The 17,877-nt window shown below is 44.3% G+C and overlaps 1 protein-coding gene across 11 annotated transcripts in view; it reads right to left on the reverse strand.

The window, feature by feature from the left end:
• Positions 1-17,877, reverse strand: part of ablim3 (actin binding LIM protein family, member 3) — a 70,860-nt gene that overhangs the window by 36,076 nt on the left and 16,907 nt on the right. For all 11 annotated transcript variants that reach the window (XM_028984425.1, XM_028984424.1, XM_028984423.1 and 8 more), the window contains one exon: positions 6,169-6,352. In XM_028984425.1, coding sequence (XP_028840258.1) covers positions 6,169-6,352 — 184 coding nt within the window. The remainder of the gene's footprint in view (positions 1-6,168; positions 6,353-17,877) is intronic.

The following is a 17,877-nucleotide window of genomic DNA, read 5'->3' on the forward strand; positions in this document are numbered from 1 at the left end:
CAGGTGCTGTGAGGAACACTCGGATTTAGCTCATGAAAGGCTGCTGAACCAGACACCACCCCTGGAAGATGCTCCAGATATCCATGGAGATGCTCCAGACCAGCTGGCAGGTGTCTTTACCAACATCTTCAACATCTCACTGAGTTCCAACTTAACAAAAGGCCACCACCGTCGTGCCTGTGACGAAGAATTCTTCAGTGCCGTGCCGCAGTGACTACCCAATCTGGAGTACTCAATGTCCCGTTGCACCCATCATGATGAAGTGCTTCAAGAAGCCGGTCATGAAACATATGAAGACCCTGCTGCCCTCCACCCGGGACCCACTGCAATTTGTCAGAAATGCTCCACGGACAATGCCATCGCCACCACCCTGCATCTGACCATCACCCACCTGGACAATATGACACGCACGCAGCATTCAACATCATCACCCCCTACAGGCGCAGTGAGGGTATTGCAGCCTGCAGCACAGCATTTAAGGTGGAACTGACCATTCGAATAAGGAGCTAACTTCAGCATAGTTTTACTTTGTGAGCTGGTTATTAGATGCCACTCAAAAAAATCTCCTGCCACCTCCTCCTCCTACAAGGAATAGAAAACTGATCGCCGCCCCCACCATGATGCCACTCTGGGCAACCTTGTCACCCATATCAAAACCGCCTCTGTGTGATTGATTATACAAAATGGGTGTGGTTTGGTGCAGGTGGCGCAACTTCGTCATTTTCTCGAGGAGCAAATATTTCTGCAGTAGGCCGGTATATTCATCTCTCCCATTGGTTAAATTTATATCATATACCATTTATATTGTTTATACCGCTCAGTCTTACTTATCTGCTTTCATTATTTTTAAACCAAAGTTTAAATCCTTTTTTGATTTGTTGTAATAATAATTTACATGTGTCTGAATTATTAATACGACATTTTTCATCTGTGATAATGCCTTACACTGACTTCAATTGACTAAAACAACAAAAAGTGAAAGTGAAGTGATTGTCACTGTGAAACACTGTAGTACAGCACACAGTGCACACAACGAAAGGTGTCCTCTGCATTTAACCTTTTTGAAAGGCGACCAGGGAGCAGTGTGTGGGGATGGTGCAGTTCAGATTATGGGTCTGTTTCCTTTCCCGCTGGGCCACCACTGCCACACGCTAGGCCACCACTGTCCATAAGCTTTACTGATTTAAATGTGATTTCTTGCACATGGTTTTGCCTCCTTATATGGTGCCCATAGAGACGTTTTTTATTTTTTTTAAATCCCACACAGCCGATTCAGTATAAACACAAATGACATGATACCTTTTCCCAAAGCCACACATCCCAGAGCAGCTCCTGTCATCCTGTAATTCATGTATTCCTGCACTGCAACTGAATATTCTGCTTTTCATAACTCAAGAAAAGTTTAAAATTCTTAGCTCATCACTGAAAGTAGTATGTTTTGTATAGTAAACACACACATGCCCACACTCACAGTCTCACACACAACACAGTGGCTTGTGCAGTGATATCTGAGCTTGGGAGCTGATGGTTGCTCATTCCCAGGGCAGCAGCACGATGTGACTCATGTCCGGCAGCCTTGTGAAGTCTGCGCTCATATTATATCGCTGCAGCAACCCAGCAGGGGAAGAGCTACTGAACGCCCATGCGGTTATCTTGGCCTCTGCATTTTGCAAAGAAATCTGTGACATTTTGTCTAATGCTTGACACTCTTGAACATTCTATTCCATTGTTATCAACATTCCAGCTTTAAGTCAGGAATGTGGCAGCGTTTCGTCTAGTCTGTTATTTCATGTCCTTTTTGGTAATAATAAAACTGAATTTCATTCGCGCTTTTTAATAGGGCACCAAATATTGTTAAAGAATATTGTTGGTCAATTCTTTGAATCTCAGATTTTAGACGTAGGCAGCGGAACAGGCAGCACAGTACAGTGTGCATGCCGTCTGTGTCAGGAGACATGGCGCTCCGGCCGGGTCGCAGCCTGTGGGGTCACGCAGGGCTGACCTCTCAGCTGGTCCCTTCTGCCAGGACCAGCTGCCGCTGAAGCTGACCTGCCCCACTTGCACATTCCGAGGCCCTAAAGAACTGCACCTGGTCTCCAACAGTGACGGTGGTGACAGTCCTCCCCCGAAAAATTGGCTCCAGTCACAGGACAGAATTTCATGGTCATTTGCAAAAGAAGTTATTTGTGAATGAGTTGTAAAGGACATAAAAATGACTGTAAATTATTATTGGGACATTTTGTGCGGGACAGCTTGTGCGGGACAGCTTGCGTTCCCATATTTCAGGCAGAAAGTCGTGTTGCCGTTTAAAACTGACAAACAACAACTGGGCTTTCAAATCCACCAAGAAGAGGAAAGCCCATTAAAACAGAAGTGCAGGGTATTTATGGCGGTTGTTGTGTAAGACAAGCAGCGGAAGAAAGAGAGGAAAGGCTCTTATAGGCCAATTTAAAACACGAGCCAGGGATATTCCCCCCAGGCCAGCGAGCCAATCCCTTCCGGGAGTATTAGCACTCAGGCAGCAGGTTGGTCTGGGCCCACAGACTGCAGCCTCTGGTTCAACACACACTCACACACAAAAGAGCATGTGCACAGATACACACAGGCATGGTCTCACTCTCAAGTACACACACACACATGCAAGGACATGCAGAAAGCTATAGATATACTGTACACAGTCACCCCTCACATGTTCACACAATTCACACACACACATATAAGAACAGATAATCTCACAATCGTGCACATAATCATCATGCAAACACACAAAAATGCTTACAAATATGCACAAACGCATATTTGCATGCAATACACAGAGCATGTGCATGGAAAGAATAATTGATGCACACCGCAAAAATAAGCAAAAGTTTCATAGTTTGATCATTTAGATTAAGTGCACCTTTAAAATTCATTCCAAATACAGTCATTGCACATTTATGAGCCAGAGGTATGCTTTAATTTTCATGCATTGTTCTGTAAACGCTTGGATGTAAGCAGCTATTTGGCTCATGAATGAGACATGACTGTATTATGAAAGGTGCATTTTAATGTATGCTGCTACTCATATTGTTGCGCAGCAGTTAGATTCACACAGATTCCGCCTGTTTACACCCTGAGCATTAAACTAGACCACATGTGTACAGGACAGGGTTTCCAGCCATTGCTTCCCTTCATGGAAACCCAGATGGCAGTGCCCTCTTCAACAGGACAGTGCAGCCTGCCACACTGCAATACACCACATACCACATCATGCCTTCAAGGGTCTGGAACTACTCAACGTTAGGCAGACTGGTGTGGTAGAAGCCTAGTGGGTAACACACCTGCCTATGACCCAGAAGACCCAGGTTCAAACCCCACTAACTACTATTGTGTCCTTGAGCAAGACACTTAACCCTAAGTTGCTCCAGGGGGGACTGTCCCTGTAACTACTGACTGTAAGTCGCTCTGGATAAGGGCGTCTGATAAATGCTGTAAATGTAAATGCAGATGGTGTAAATTGTCACCCACATGATCAACATGCTCACTATGTCACACAGCATTTACGTTCACACAGACTAGGTCTTCCTCCTGAAATTCCGCCTGAACTTTCACACAATCATTAAAACTGTCGGGAATTGTAGCGGTGCATAGGTACCTCCCCCTCCCTAATTGCCTAAGGGATGGTCGTGCTTATGTGCAGTTTGAGAGAGCAGCAGTGCAGAGACACAAACGCTTATGTGCAGCTCTGTGGACGCCTTGGTCCGTCCCACTGCACTGCACCATGATCCAACCCCTGTGATCCCCCCCATTCATCTCAGTCAGATGACAAATATAGAAAAAACACTTTCTCCCTGGCAAACTTTAAATAGCCGCTCAGCTGGGACTTCCCTCTGAAGCAACTCCCTCTTTTCAACCACGGCCTTTCTCACATCTGAGAGACAGGTGGAGGCTGTGTGTGGCGTTCTTAAAAATGTGTGTGTGTGTGTGTGTGTGTGTGTGTGTGTGTGTGTGTGTGTGAATGAGAGAGTGTGTGCTTTAGACTGATTCAATTGAGAGAGAAATGCGCAACCATACGCCAGCTCCACGCATCAATCCGAACTCTGGCACATCTTGAACTAATCCAGGGAAGGGCCCGAATGGAGTGTCTTGTTTTCCATGCCAGAAAAGGCACAATAAAAATAAATAAATGAACTGCAGCGCCCCGAGAAACCCGACTGCCACAATCAGAAGCCCTTTTTCCCTTCAAGTTCCTCTGCATTCCTGCTGCCTTTAACTACCGTAGGCAGAGAACAACACAGTCTCAGAAGCAGCATGCTCCAAGCCTCGTCCAGACTGTTTTGTCTGGGTTAAGAATTGTGTATAAAATGATATAAATGATAAGTCCAGTACAGCGCAAGCAAGCTGCTTGACATCGCATTTATTTCCCAACTGTTCTGTCCCAAAATCAGAGCTAAAAGTTCCAAAGTTCCACAGATCTTCTTCTGCCCCTTTTCTGGATATATAGGCAGTGCCTCCTCTCAGGGCATATATCACATGATTCAGTGTGGTAGTCGCTCTTTATGGAGTGGAAAAAATTCAATATCATGGAGAGACTGAGGCATCTCCCTCCCCTTGAGCCTGGCCGAGCTCCAGCTTTACGGTCTGGTGGAATATGAGGACCATCCTCCTCCGAGTCTGAGAATGGCTTGTGCGGGCACAGACGGACTACTGGAAATATTTTTGTGGCCAATCAGGTCTTTCGATCTTCTTCTGCCCTCAAGAATGCAGCCCCAAAAATGTCTGGCGAGCTCTCAGAGTTGCCTGTGCCACACAGGACTTTTTCCATCCTGAAACCTCCTCCACATGTGCGTCCCATCTGAATACAGGGCCCCTGAACTGGCTTTCACAGTAACAAACAGGGAGACATCGGCTGCCCAAATTCCCACCCAACAAGCAGAAGCCGCCATCATCAAACACTGAATCCTGGGGGCCATTTTAAGGGTGAAGGGTCATTGTGAAACACTGCAGCACTACACACGGTGCACACAATGAAATGTGTCCTCTGCTTTTAACCATCACCCTTGGCGAGGGTTGGTGAGCAGTGGGCAGCAGTGTGTGGGGACGGTGAATTAAGTACTAGTTTCTGAAAAAACTTGAATGTCTTGGTAATTTAGGTAAAAAAATAACCCACTGATGGTTGTAAATTAGAAATCCAATTACGGAAATACTGGATAACTAATTTTCATTCGATATGAGCTAAAATTATCAATGTAAAACTAAAATATTTAATGTTATGCATAATGAATATAGCATATTATATGAAATTCAGTTTAGATGCACTTGGCTCTACTATTTACACCAGGTTAGTTACTTCTGAGTATGACAGAAAAGAACAAAGTTCAACCAGACTGCATCACAAACCACAGATAAGGGAAAATTCAATATGGTTGGTGAAAACAACAAGAACATGCTGGCGGCACTGAGACTCTTCCTGTGATTCGTTGCCCTGGGCACCTGGGCATCACAGGAAGTGGCATTACACTTTCTAGCAGCGAAAACAATTGCAAAATCAGGTTATTAGGTTACATTGTGACTCTACTGCTTTCTGTATCACAACAGAGACACAAAAAGCTAAGAGGAGCGTTCCTGTTCCAGCCACATGGGAAGTTGCCCAAGTACCAACAGTGGAAACAGGAGTAATGGTAGGCAGATAAGACTGTTTGTGTGTCTGTGTGCATTGCACTTAAGAGACCACAGGAGGGAGATTCTTGCACATCTGTGCCGAGTAACTGTGGTATAACAAGTAAAACTGTCATTTTAATATTTAATACAACCCTGAGCTGCCAAAGAGTGAACAAGGTGCCCTAGTTCTTTTAGACAGATAGAAACATGAGACATTTTCCCCCTTCTCAGCTCCCTAAGTAAACTCAATCAACCTTCTGCGCAGCTTTCCGTTTCCTCAGGGAAGAGCCAGACGTCTCTGTGGTGTCATGCTCTGACACCTTGGACTGTAATAAAACCCAAATATACTGTAGGGAGGGACTGTGTTACCACCTAAGTAGGTGGATTATGTGCTAAGCATTCACAGTCATGTGATGCACTCGGACTGAACTGAATTCTGTTTCGGACGGAGACCAGTGGGTTAACTGGCTGTTCTGTAGTGGGTGGTGGGTGAATGGCTTAGCGTATTCTCGCGGGGCGGCACAGTACCTGCACATGCTGCAGACAAAGCATTTGGGATGGTAGGTCCTCCCCAGCGCCGAGACCACCTCCCCAGTGATGAAGTCCCCACAGCTGTCGCACTTTGTGCCGTACAGGCGCTGGTAGTCCTCCGTGCAGATGTACTCGCCATTCTTCTGGAAGAACCCGGAACGGGCCAGGTCGCAACCACAGACTGTACAAACAAAGAAAAAACACAAAGACCTGAAACATCTACATCTGCATAAAATGGTAATATCAAAGTTGGCCGTATTTATTAGATAGCTAATCAGAATGCTTGAATTAAAGCAGTTGGTAGTGGGTGTGGTTCTACAGCAGAGATTGCTCTTATACAAGCAAAGAAAAGAGTGGTAAATGGAGCAGGGAGGGAGAATATGTATGCTGCATTACATTTGTTCTTCTGAAGCCTTGACAGGATGTGGTTTAAATTGTCCAGAATGAGGAAGCAGGATGTGTGAGATATCTGTCATTTAACAAAACATCATAAAATGACACTCAAAAGGGGATAGTTAACTATGACACAGCTAACTAGCCAGCCGTCCTCTTTGTGTCTGTCTGTTTATTTCTATAAATCCCGAAGTTAGAAGTGTTTATGTGCAACAGTGTAATGTCATATAAGATGTACCACCAGGTCTGAGTGGCAGCAGAGACCATCTCCTATATGATGGAGATCCCTCCTTACTGGGTGTAAATGAGTTCTCTGCAGTAAATAATCAGGCCCACTTCTCCACCTCCTGCCCTGCACAATGTTCCTAAAGGTTTCTGTCATTCGGTGGCAACATAAATCAAGTCAGAAATCGCATTCAGTGAATGAGTTTTAAATTATACAAATGGACTGGAGCTCTCAATCACCTGAGTGTGAAGCTCTGAGACCTTTGCTGGGTCCAACAGTCACCTGGCATGGATAGTGATTTCAGTAATGGATGGCAAATGTGAATTAAAACTAAATGACAACTTTGAGACTCCCATCAGGTCTTCGACTGTGGGTGGAAACCACAGGAGAATATCTGGTATCTGTACTAATCTGTCCTCATGACCTTTTCACACTGCTCCACAGTCCAGTCATTACAATCCAAGCAAACGGAAGATGCTTTCATCCCGTTGCCCACAGTAACAAGCAGCTTCCGTGCTGCCACACAGGAGTGTGTCCCATGCCAGACAGTATGAGCAGAAATTCTCTTACTATCATTGTATAAACACAGCCATGACATCTACTTAAAGTTTATCATGATTTAATGACTTGTTCATGTTGTGTATTCTCTTTGTTGACACATCGATCAATATAGATAAACTGTTATCTAGTATTGGTGTCTTGATGTTTAAGACAACAGACAACAGCGATGTTTAAAAAAAATTATGCTCAAATCAAGCCTATACATTGCAATACATGGATTATTGAGTTCCTCTTTATTGCAGACTATGTATGGATCTGGAAATTGTATCACTTTCAAGCACAGCTGTACTTTGGCCACTGAGCAAAGCACAATCCCCACATACTGCTCCCTGGGCACCTGTCATGGCTGCGCACTGCTCACTAAGGGTTAAAAGCAGAGGACACATTTCGTTGTGTGCACCGTGTGCTGTGCTGCAGTGTATCACAATGATAACCACTTCACTTTCACTTACATTAAACTCTCACTCTCATTCCAGTAAAATTCAGTAATCTCCTAAATTGCTTTCTTTGAACAACCCAAGGCAATAATTAGCATATTCCGAATTATGATTATATCTTACATCACAATACAAATGGGAAGCTGCACATTATCACATAAGCATTTGTGATAAAAAGCAGGACTTGGATGTGAAAAGATGCTCCACATTAAGTGCCTGTTTTTATAGCTCAGCTTAAAAGTCAGCGGTCATGTGATTCACGACAAGCATACGAAAAAGGGACATATGTCTAAATTGACTTTAGCGGTTTAGAGAAGGGGGTGGGGTGGACAGTGGACCTGTGTCATGGTGTTGTGGTGTAGTGTATTACAAGTGACTGAGGTGATAGTGTAAAATGGCACAAACACCAGAGTGCCAACCATCTGTGTGTGTTGCAGGTGTGTGTCTGGCCACCACAGTGCGTTTTATGCAGGAGTGTGTTGCTCCACCTACGATGACCCAGAGTGCCGCCCTGTGGGTGTGAAACCTGATCCCCTGTGCAGCCTCACTCATCATCACGCTGCAGCATGCTACGCTCCCCCCGGTCACTCAGCAACATGCCAGTGCCTGGCGCTCCGCAGGGAACATGTTACATCAGACCGGGTTCTACGGGACACGCAGGGGTGTGTTGCAGACTTAAAACGAAGCACACACACACACACAGCAGAACTGTTGTTAATGTCTGTGCAAATAGACTGTATAATATATCGATGTTAAGAGTGTGTGTGTCTATTGATTTCTCAGGACCCCCTGTGTGTGTGTGTGTGTGTGTGTGTGTGTGTGTTTCTAACTGACAGATTGCATCGATGCCTCTCACCTTCATCCACAAACCGTCACTCTTCTTAACCCTTACTGCTAACAAATCTTCGGAACAAGGCCACCGCCCGCATCACGTGACATCATCGGCCCGCGCCCAGAGCTAATTGTGTCGCATTGATTGCACTTTATGAAGGAGGTAAAAGCTTAAGTGGCAGGGAGACTTTCTGTCCGCGGGGGGGGGGGTGTCGTCACCTGGACATGCTGTCACCATCCACGCCAGCCTCATCCACCCACATTCATTCCTTCTAGCCTTCATTAGAGTTTCACGCACTGGCCATTACTGCCTGGGACCCTGAAGAAGTCTAATACACTTAACGAATGTGCTGATGGAGGGGTTGCTGTTGGCCCGGCCACAGGAGAGCACTTTTAATTAAGACTGCGCTGATTTGCGCTTGTTTTAAACCACCAGACACCAGCTGGCTGCAGAAAATGGATCACATGGTTTAGGTACGATATTGCGCTGGTCTGGTCATGTCCTGGAGTATCGGGCGGAAAGAGAAAACGACTTCCACGCGCCCTGCAGATTACTCTCTTTATCGGCCCACATGAATAATGCATCGGCCCCCGTAAATACAGTGTGGCCAAGCGCTCCGCGGCCCCGCTGGTGCGGGATCAGAGACGGGGCTGCTTTTTGGCAGGATGTTAGGGTGTTTATGCATTTATCAACAGCCAACAGACAGAAAGGAATTTCTGATTTAGGGCATGAGCCCAGCTTCTGCTCCACTGTGGTATCCTCCCCTCGTTAATGGCGGCAGCGCAATTAGCTTTTAATTAACAGTGTGCTCGGCGAGGATGTGAGGAAAGCTCGTAAGCCCAGTACTGCGTCCGGTCGGAATTGCTATCTGGGAAGTAAAGACTCGCTGACCGCTGGCCGGACTTTTCACTGAGTGAATGAACATGCTAGATAAGTCAAATCAAGTCAACTTTGTTTCACTGCCTATGCGGTGCTGAGACCAAGTGTGTTCGCTGCGCTCTGCGCTCAGCTAAAGTTTTTTTTCATTTACATTTACATTTACAGCATTTATCAGACGCCCTTATCCAGAGCGACTTACAATCAGTAGTTACAGGGACAGTCCCCCCCCGGAGCAATTTAGGGTTAAGTGTCTTGCTCAGGGACACAATGGTAGTAAGTGGGATTTGAACCTGGGCCTTCTGGTTCTTAGGCGAATGTGTTACCCGCTAGGCAACTACCACCTTTTCTAATGAAATCTCTCCGCGTCGCGTGACACAAAGAATCGATTATGAAATTCGTCGCCGATTCTTTTAGTAATCGATTTATAGCGATTTATTCAATGCGTTGTTGCAGTCCTACTTATAATCACTGCTATAATACATCATAAGTACTTTAAAATATAATAAACTGGCACAACAATTACGATAAGAAAATATTTTTTAAAGCATTAATAACAAATGACTATAACTTGACTCAAACTATAGTCTGACTATAACTTGATGTCAAAGTTTTCATCTTACGACCTGTCCTTCAAACATGATCGAAACTACTGTAAAGGTAAATGACAATCTGTGTGTGGCCTTAAGCAGCTCCACATTAAATGTGTTTCGAGTTCTCACTCTACTTACAGGCCCTTCTCTTCAGCAGAAGACTTGCCATGCTCTTAATCGGCTTATGGAATGCCCATAACATTGTCAAACTAACACACACATTTTTTTTGTATTCATTATTTTATCATGTCTTAAATTTACATTTACATTTACAGCATTTATGAGACGCCCTTATCCAGAGCGAGTTACAATCAGTAGTTACAGGGACAGTCCCCCCCTGGAGCAACTTAGGGTTCAGTATCTTGCTCAGGGACACAAGTGGGATTTGAACCTGGGTCTTCTGTTTCATAGTTTTACCCACAAGGCTACTACCACATGTCGAGCAAACATACCATGTGCACAAAAAGGGCATGGTATTTTATGATTGGTTAGGATAGATGTTGCTCTGCTCTTTGCCAGAGCTTCAGTCCAGCAGGAGCCGTTTCCAAATGCCACAGTTCAGCAGAAACAAGTACAAGCTGATCAATAGAGCTTCATTATGAGCAGAGTGTAAGTGCTCAGACCGAATGCTTAACACACTGCACCACGTGAGCTACAGCATGAATGAGCGGATGGGAGGCAGGTAAGGATGAAGTGAGAAAGAGAAAGTGAGAATGGTAAAAGGATGTAACCAAAAAAAAAAGCAGTGCACTGATGGGCATAACTTAACAGAATGACAATCAATATATATTATTGATTGAAAACATATTGGTTTACTGATATTAATTAACCCAAATTCTTAATTGTTCCTGCTGATTCATTATTCTCAATTTTTTTTTGCAGTTACCAGTTCAGTTTGGAGAAGTCCACACAACACCACCAAGCTACACCACTGGCTATGAGATGGCACAATCACACCCCTTTCTAACAGAGAGGGAATCGATTTAGCTGCTACAGGGAGTCAGTCGGACAGGTCCTGGGGCTGTCAGCTGAATGTAATGTTGGAACAAGGTCATACGCCCCGGGACGTCACGAAACAACCCCTCAGGGATTACTCGTGCAGCGAGATGCTCCATGGACTGGACAGTCAGCCCCTCTTCTTTTGTGGGAAAATAATGCTCCTGCAGCTCTTCCTCATCCTCCACAGTCCGAGCCCACAATAGACCCCTTGCGGACTCATCTCGGTCCACCCACTCCTTTTGGCCTTCTGGCTTGATTGGGCCCGCTGTTGATGTTCGTGAGCTAAACCCAGCTATGCCTTTAACATGTCCAAGGGTCCCCTCACCTGACGTCCGTACAACAGCTCAGACAGTGAGAAGCCTGAGGAGGCTTGGGGTGCCCCTAATAAGCAAACAGAAGGTAGGGAAGCCATTGGTCCAAATCAGCTCTGATGTTGCTCACAAACCTCCGCAGCATAGCCTTCAAGATCTGGTTAAATCGCTCCACCAGGCCATCTGTCTGTGGGTGGTTAGGCGTGGTCTGAATGCCCCGAACCCCCAGTAGGGAATACGCCTGCTTTATTAACTGGGAAGTAAAATTAGTACCATGATCAGTAATCATTTCCAGAGACACTGCCTCTCTGGAAAGCTGCTGTATCAAACAATTGTGTCACCTGCCTCGACTTCACACGACGCAATGGGAAAGCCTCTGGATAGCGGGTAGCATAGTCACATATTACCAAGATGTCCCAGTGTCCAGCACAACTCCTCTCCAGCGGGCCCACCACATCCATTACAGATTCAACTGCCGCTACTGACCTGTGGCCCCGCATGGGGACACGGTGATGCTGCAGCAGCGCTCGCGGCATCACACTCTGACTGACAAAATATGAATTAAGATATGTCAAGAATAGCAGCACTAACAGCCATCAAATTGTCAGACATGAATACACACCATTGTGCTGCAAAATCAGTCTTTTGCATTTTGAGTCTCTCCAAAGAAGGGAGCTTTTGCTGTGATGGCGGCATTTCACACTCGTCTTAAGTTTGACAACAGGGATGTTTTCCAACAGTCAAAGGTTTATGCTGAACATTTTCTTATCAAGACAGTAGTGAACAAATCAGCCGTGAAGGTAAAAAGATACAAAAAACAGATTCATGAAACATACATAAAATAATAATAATATGCTGAATTAGATTCTTCAAAATGGCTCCATCTCAGTGTCCTGTCACGTCGGCATGGTTCAGGGATACAATATTCGCACGGCTTCACAAATTCCCGAGTCACAGAGCTGGAATGCCCTGCCAGAGTCAGTTCATGCCATCTCCAAAACCGCCACAGTGTGTCCAACTTTTGATGTATAAAGTACATCAAAAAAAAAAAAAGTTCAGATTTCAGTGCATAATGAGTAAAAACTTTAGGATTTTTCCAGCTCTGATTCAATCTGAGAAATCATAGTATTATCAAATCAGAAGAGGTCTGCAAACAGCCTCCACTAGCAGTAAATGACACTTATGGTAGACATATACCATAAAAAGGGTCAAAAGAACCCTGTAATTTGGGGGATTATATGCGGGACAACGCAAGTAAAGATCTGAGCTCCATCCTGGACTGGCTGTAATTGAGAACTTTGCTGTTTTGGGTAGTGGTTGCACGCAGTTGAGTTCTGCTACGTCAGCTCAGACCGCAGCGCTGCTGTCGCAGTACTCACACTGCCTGCTGCATTATTCCCTTCTTGTCACCGTGGGAGAAATGCCAGCTCGACCTTTCTCCCCATAAATGATACAAATGCCACTGGGTGCGTGAGCACCATGACTAATTTTGTCAAGATGTGGTGACTCCCTGTGGGCCTGGGCCTATTTTCGCTAGTTGGGTGTAAGTGTGTGTATGTGTCGGGCATAGCAAGGAGAATTCCATGCTCCCTCTGATCTTACTCAACTGCATCCCGGCCGAACAAGGTCGCGCTTTCTTGGGTCATGCGGGTCACCCGTGTCAATTAGCCACGGTGCATCAGATTGGTTATAAAGCTTGCATGAACCCCATTGGAAAATTTGCAATTAACCTAAAAGACTAAAGCAGGAAGTGTACATGGTGTCTATCAAAAAGTGACACCAAGATATGAGCATGTTGGTTTTCAGGTTGCACATCTCATGGACTAACATGTTAGTCTGACTAAATCCATGTGATTCTGATATAACTCTTGATATCAACCGGTAGACAAGCCACTCCAACATTTAGAAATGGAATATTAGCTTTGTGCATGCTCCACAGTTTGATCTCTGGGCTTTGACCCAGAAATGATGCCGTCTGCTTTTGGAAAAAAAAAAGCAACCACAACTGTATCTCTTTTGCAAAATAAAAGAAAGTGAAGTGATTGTGATGCACAGCACACAATGAAATGTGTCCTCTGTATTTAACCATCACCATGGGTCGCAGTGGGTAGCCATGACAGGTCAGGATTCAATCCTTCTTCGGATGGTCAGAATGCCAACCTTCTGTTTACAGGGCCGTTTCCTTAACCACTTGGAGGGCCACCACTGCCCTCCAAGTAAACCGTACTGCACATACCAAATGTACAGAACTGTACCTGTGTCCAACTCACAAGCTGAAATTACCACCACCTCCAGCCATCACCACTGATATCCATGGACAAAGCTCAGAGCTCCAGATAATTTTGCACAATGTAGGGAAGGTGGGACACATTGTGTGGGGTGTTTTTCAGGTTGAATTATATGAATGTTGTACATGGATGAGTTACGTCTGGCCAAGCTATGGGCATGAGGCTTGATGTTCAAATGTATCACTAATGCTGTAATCACCAAATGCTGTGGACCCCATTGTGTTCACATTCCAGTAATGAGGACAATTTCCAAAACCTTTCAATCCTTTGAGTTGAGGACCATGAGCTAGAGGTTCTGATATACGACTGAACCATCTCATTAAAAAAACGTAGCTTCAGATGTAATAAGACATCAACAAAAAGGTGTTTTGTATCTCCAAAGCAAGCAATCACTTCTTGTTTCCATCTCTTTACTTCTGCAAATCCTGAAGATATACTTGTGACATTAGTAAACATGTGCAGGGTCCTTGCATTCAGTCAAACTTTTTTTCCCTTGCTGACCCCAGCACAGAGTGTGTTTCCCGGGAAGGTCCATACTTAGCAGACCCAGACATGAGTCCTCCATAACCTGTCACAAGAATTACGACTACGACACTGATCCATTGACCTCTTGGATGTGCCATAAAAAGTGAGAGAAAAGCAGCCTGATGGCTTCTGAAATTAGCATCCCATTTGCCGGAAACCCTCCCTCCTGCAAGAGAGAGGGCTGGAAAGTCATTTGCGGTTAAAACAGGAGTGTTCCATTAAGTAGAATGAGATCTTGAGATTAGAGGCTTATCACATTAGTGGGGTGACATAAAAGTGTCCAGTGAGTGGGTGGAGAAAATTAGTCGCCGTTTTTGTCTCATCAGGCACGTAACAGTTTAATTCAGTCCATGCTCTCACGCTGCGAAAAGTGAAAACAGACGGGACAACGTTGCCCTAATCCTCAGTTGTGTGGGCCATGCTGATCCGTAAACATCCGGATTATTCTGACCCGTCCTGGGGACAGATCTTCAAATGTGAAGGGCAGCCTTTACTCCGAGTCTGAGTCTGCCTTGGCGTTAAGAAAATATGAGGTTGCCATGGCAACAGGAGAATCAACCTTCTTTGTCCTTTTTAAACCCCTACCAGGCGCAACCCCCCACCACACACTAATTTTCTCATTTTGTCTGTTTTACCCTTTGTACCTCACCAAGCCGGGCGTGACTCCTCAGGTCATAATCAGACTAACAAGATGTCTAAACTAGTCCTCAAAACAGGGGCAGACTTCTTCTGTGTGTTCTTCTGAGGGTTACTATGACCCTCACCTGCTGAGGTCGCCATCAGGCTGACATAGGGACACTCGTGAGAGACGAGCAGGAGTGGTCACCTCCCACCTGTCAGACAATGCTGAGAGTCAAGAGCCCTCCAGGTCTGGGACCCAAATGGTCTGTTAATGACAGTGTGCCCAATGGTCTCTGTTTAGTCTATGAAACATTTTCAGAGAACCTGAGGACAGATCCATCTGCTGAATGACTCCTACATCACCCTGTGTGGGAGTGGCACACTGCACAATATTTTTCCAGTCACAGTCCACACCCATGTTTTCACCGACAGAATGTGTGACACAGTGACTACACCAACAGGCAAAAGACCACAACTGTATGCACTGCACAAATACAGAACCAACATTAAACAGAGAAATCGGAAATATTTCAGCAGTCTCTTGTTGTGATGTGTAAAAACACAAGCTCAGAGAGCAACGCCAACACTCTCCCGCAGAACAAAATAGGGGGAAGTGAAAAAAGGCGTGCTACACAAACAAACAGTCCACATCCATCCAGCTGCACATGCAGAGGAAACTGCTGATACACACAGCAGGGAAACGAAAAGAAAACATGGAAAACAACAAAGGCGACAGAGAAACATGCTGGAACAATTTAGACTGGGATTGCTTCAGAATACCTGTGGCAACATAGGTCCCACAGCACAACGCAGGTGAAACCCCTGTCTCATAGTTTATATTGTAACACCACATAACCACAATTATGAACACTGTATGACTAATAGCACTATTCAACTAGTGACAGCAAACTATCAATTACTTATTCTGGATTTTTCAGGAATAGTTAGAACATAAATGTAACTGCAGGAACTCAACTACAAACCAATTATATCACTATAGTCTATATATCAATATATATATATATCATAAAACTGCTAAATCAGCACAGTTGAGACAGATTCAGACAGATGTGCTTTTTAAAATCTGAATGTTAGTTTCTAGAGTTTCTCCAATGTAAACCTTGTGCACACACACACACACACACACAAAGCTGAATCCTGGATTCGAACTCACACCCTCAGGTTGCTACCAATCGCTACCTACCAATAGCCATATCTAACACATATCTGTTCATTTGATTAAATCGTGCATCTGATTCATTATCACTTGAAAACATCGGTACAACACAGTTTCCACAGCTCTTCAATAGAACTTATTTAAAAATATATATTTCGCACTTTACCAATTTTTTTTTGATTGAGCTTTTTTTTTTAACATGTTCTCTATGAAACTCACTGCTCTTGAAATAAAATGTTGCTTTTCTGACAGAACTCCATGCAATAGTGTAAAATTGCCTTGAGACCTTGTCATGTCACTATCAGAAGTCTCAAAGATGTGCAGCAAATCTGCCTGTAGTGTAGTGCAGAGCAATTCCCAGTCCTCGAAAGGAAAAAAGGACGGGAGCTGGAAAAGGAAAAAGAGAGAAAGAGAGAACGCGGGCACATAGCAATTAAAAGCTGGTTCAGAGCCATTACCCCAGGGTCCACAGGCATTATGGCAGGAAGGAGCCAGTGGGACTCTCACAGGATAATCCCACAGACAGAAAGACGATAACAACTTAACCACCCTCCTTTCTTCCCAGTTTAACAAGTGAACAAAATAAAACAGGAGACCCAGCCTTAGTTGTCGGCTCATCGGTTGGTTCACTGTGGTGGTGGCCTAGCGGGTGTATTCAGAAGGTCCGTTCAGAACGGACAGGTCAGAACTAATCTAAATTCTAATTAGAAAAGCAGACCCTTTGTGCAGCTGAAGAAACTACATCACACATTTCATGACTTTCATTGATCAGTCTGAGAAGAACTGCATCATGTGTTGTAAACTTCCTGAAATACAAAAGTGGACAGGAATGGAGAATCATGTACATTGTTTAAAAATGTATAGCTATTAAATACCTCTCAATCAATCATTAAATCAAACAGTAATCACAAACTACCACTGGGACAGCAGTAAGTGTTTTCTTGATACGGGCATTATTTTTACGGGCAGCACTGCACTCTAAGCATGGAGTTCTAACAAGATAAATAGATAAAAAAATTTAATCTAGGCTCTTTTCCATTTGTGTCTGTCTGGTTTTCTAGAATGGTCTGGGATTTCGAGTAGCCTAAACAATCATCATGTCATGGAAATCCTGGATGCCTATTGATGGAGGAAGCCGCCAAATTCATAAAGTAAAGTCATTAAAATAACTATTTGTGTGAAACATGAGAAAATTGAGTCCACATGTGTGATTCTCACTCATTTTCATTTAGTATCTTACTAAGCCTTTTTAGACCTTCGATGGGCTTTACCAAGGGAAAAAAAAACACAAAATATATTGCAAATTTTGACAAATTTATTGAGAATCTGTCATTTAAAAAGCAAAAATCAACCCAACAATTTGTGAAATCCTGGGTGGACTGATTTACCAAACAAGCCCCATGATTGTGATTTTACCCAATGCCCCAGGTACAGACAGTGAAGGAGTCTGCCCTGCAGACTCTCTTACTCACAGCGCTCACATTTGAAGAGGTGTGAATTTGTGGGACTTTACAGCAGCTCCAAATCTGCAGATATCTTAGTCCCATTGTTTTATCACAGAGAATGTAGTGGGCTCGCCCAAAGCCTGGAGGACATTTGCTGAAGTTCCAATCATCAAAGACGGCTTTGTTTTTGTAACAGGCATGCATTGTGTTGATCTTTCAAAGTGGAGTAAGCTGTCTGACTACATTATAACACTGGATAGACTTTCTATCTCACCAAGTACTGAAGTAAAGGATCTAGGTGTCCTCATTGATGCAGGTATCTCATTTGATTCACATGTAGATAATATCACTAGGATAGCATTCTTTCACCTTTGAAATATTGCAAGAATAAGAAACATCATCTCAATGCACAATGCAGAAAA

This window comes from Denticeps clupeoides, chromosome 6, assembly GCF_900700375.1.
Source record: "Denticeps clupeoides chromosome 6, fDenClu1.1, whole genome shotgun sequence".
Lineage (NCBI taxonomy): Eukaryota > Metazoa > Chordata > Actinopteri > Clupeiformes > Denticipitidae > Denticeps > Denticeps clupeoides.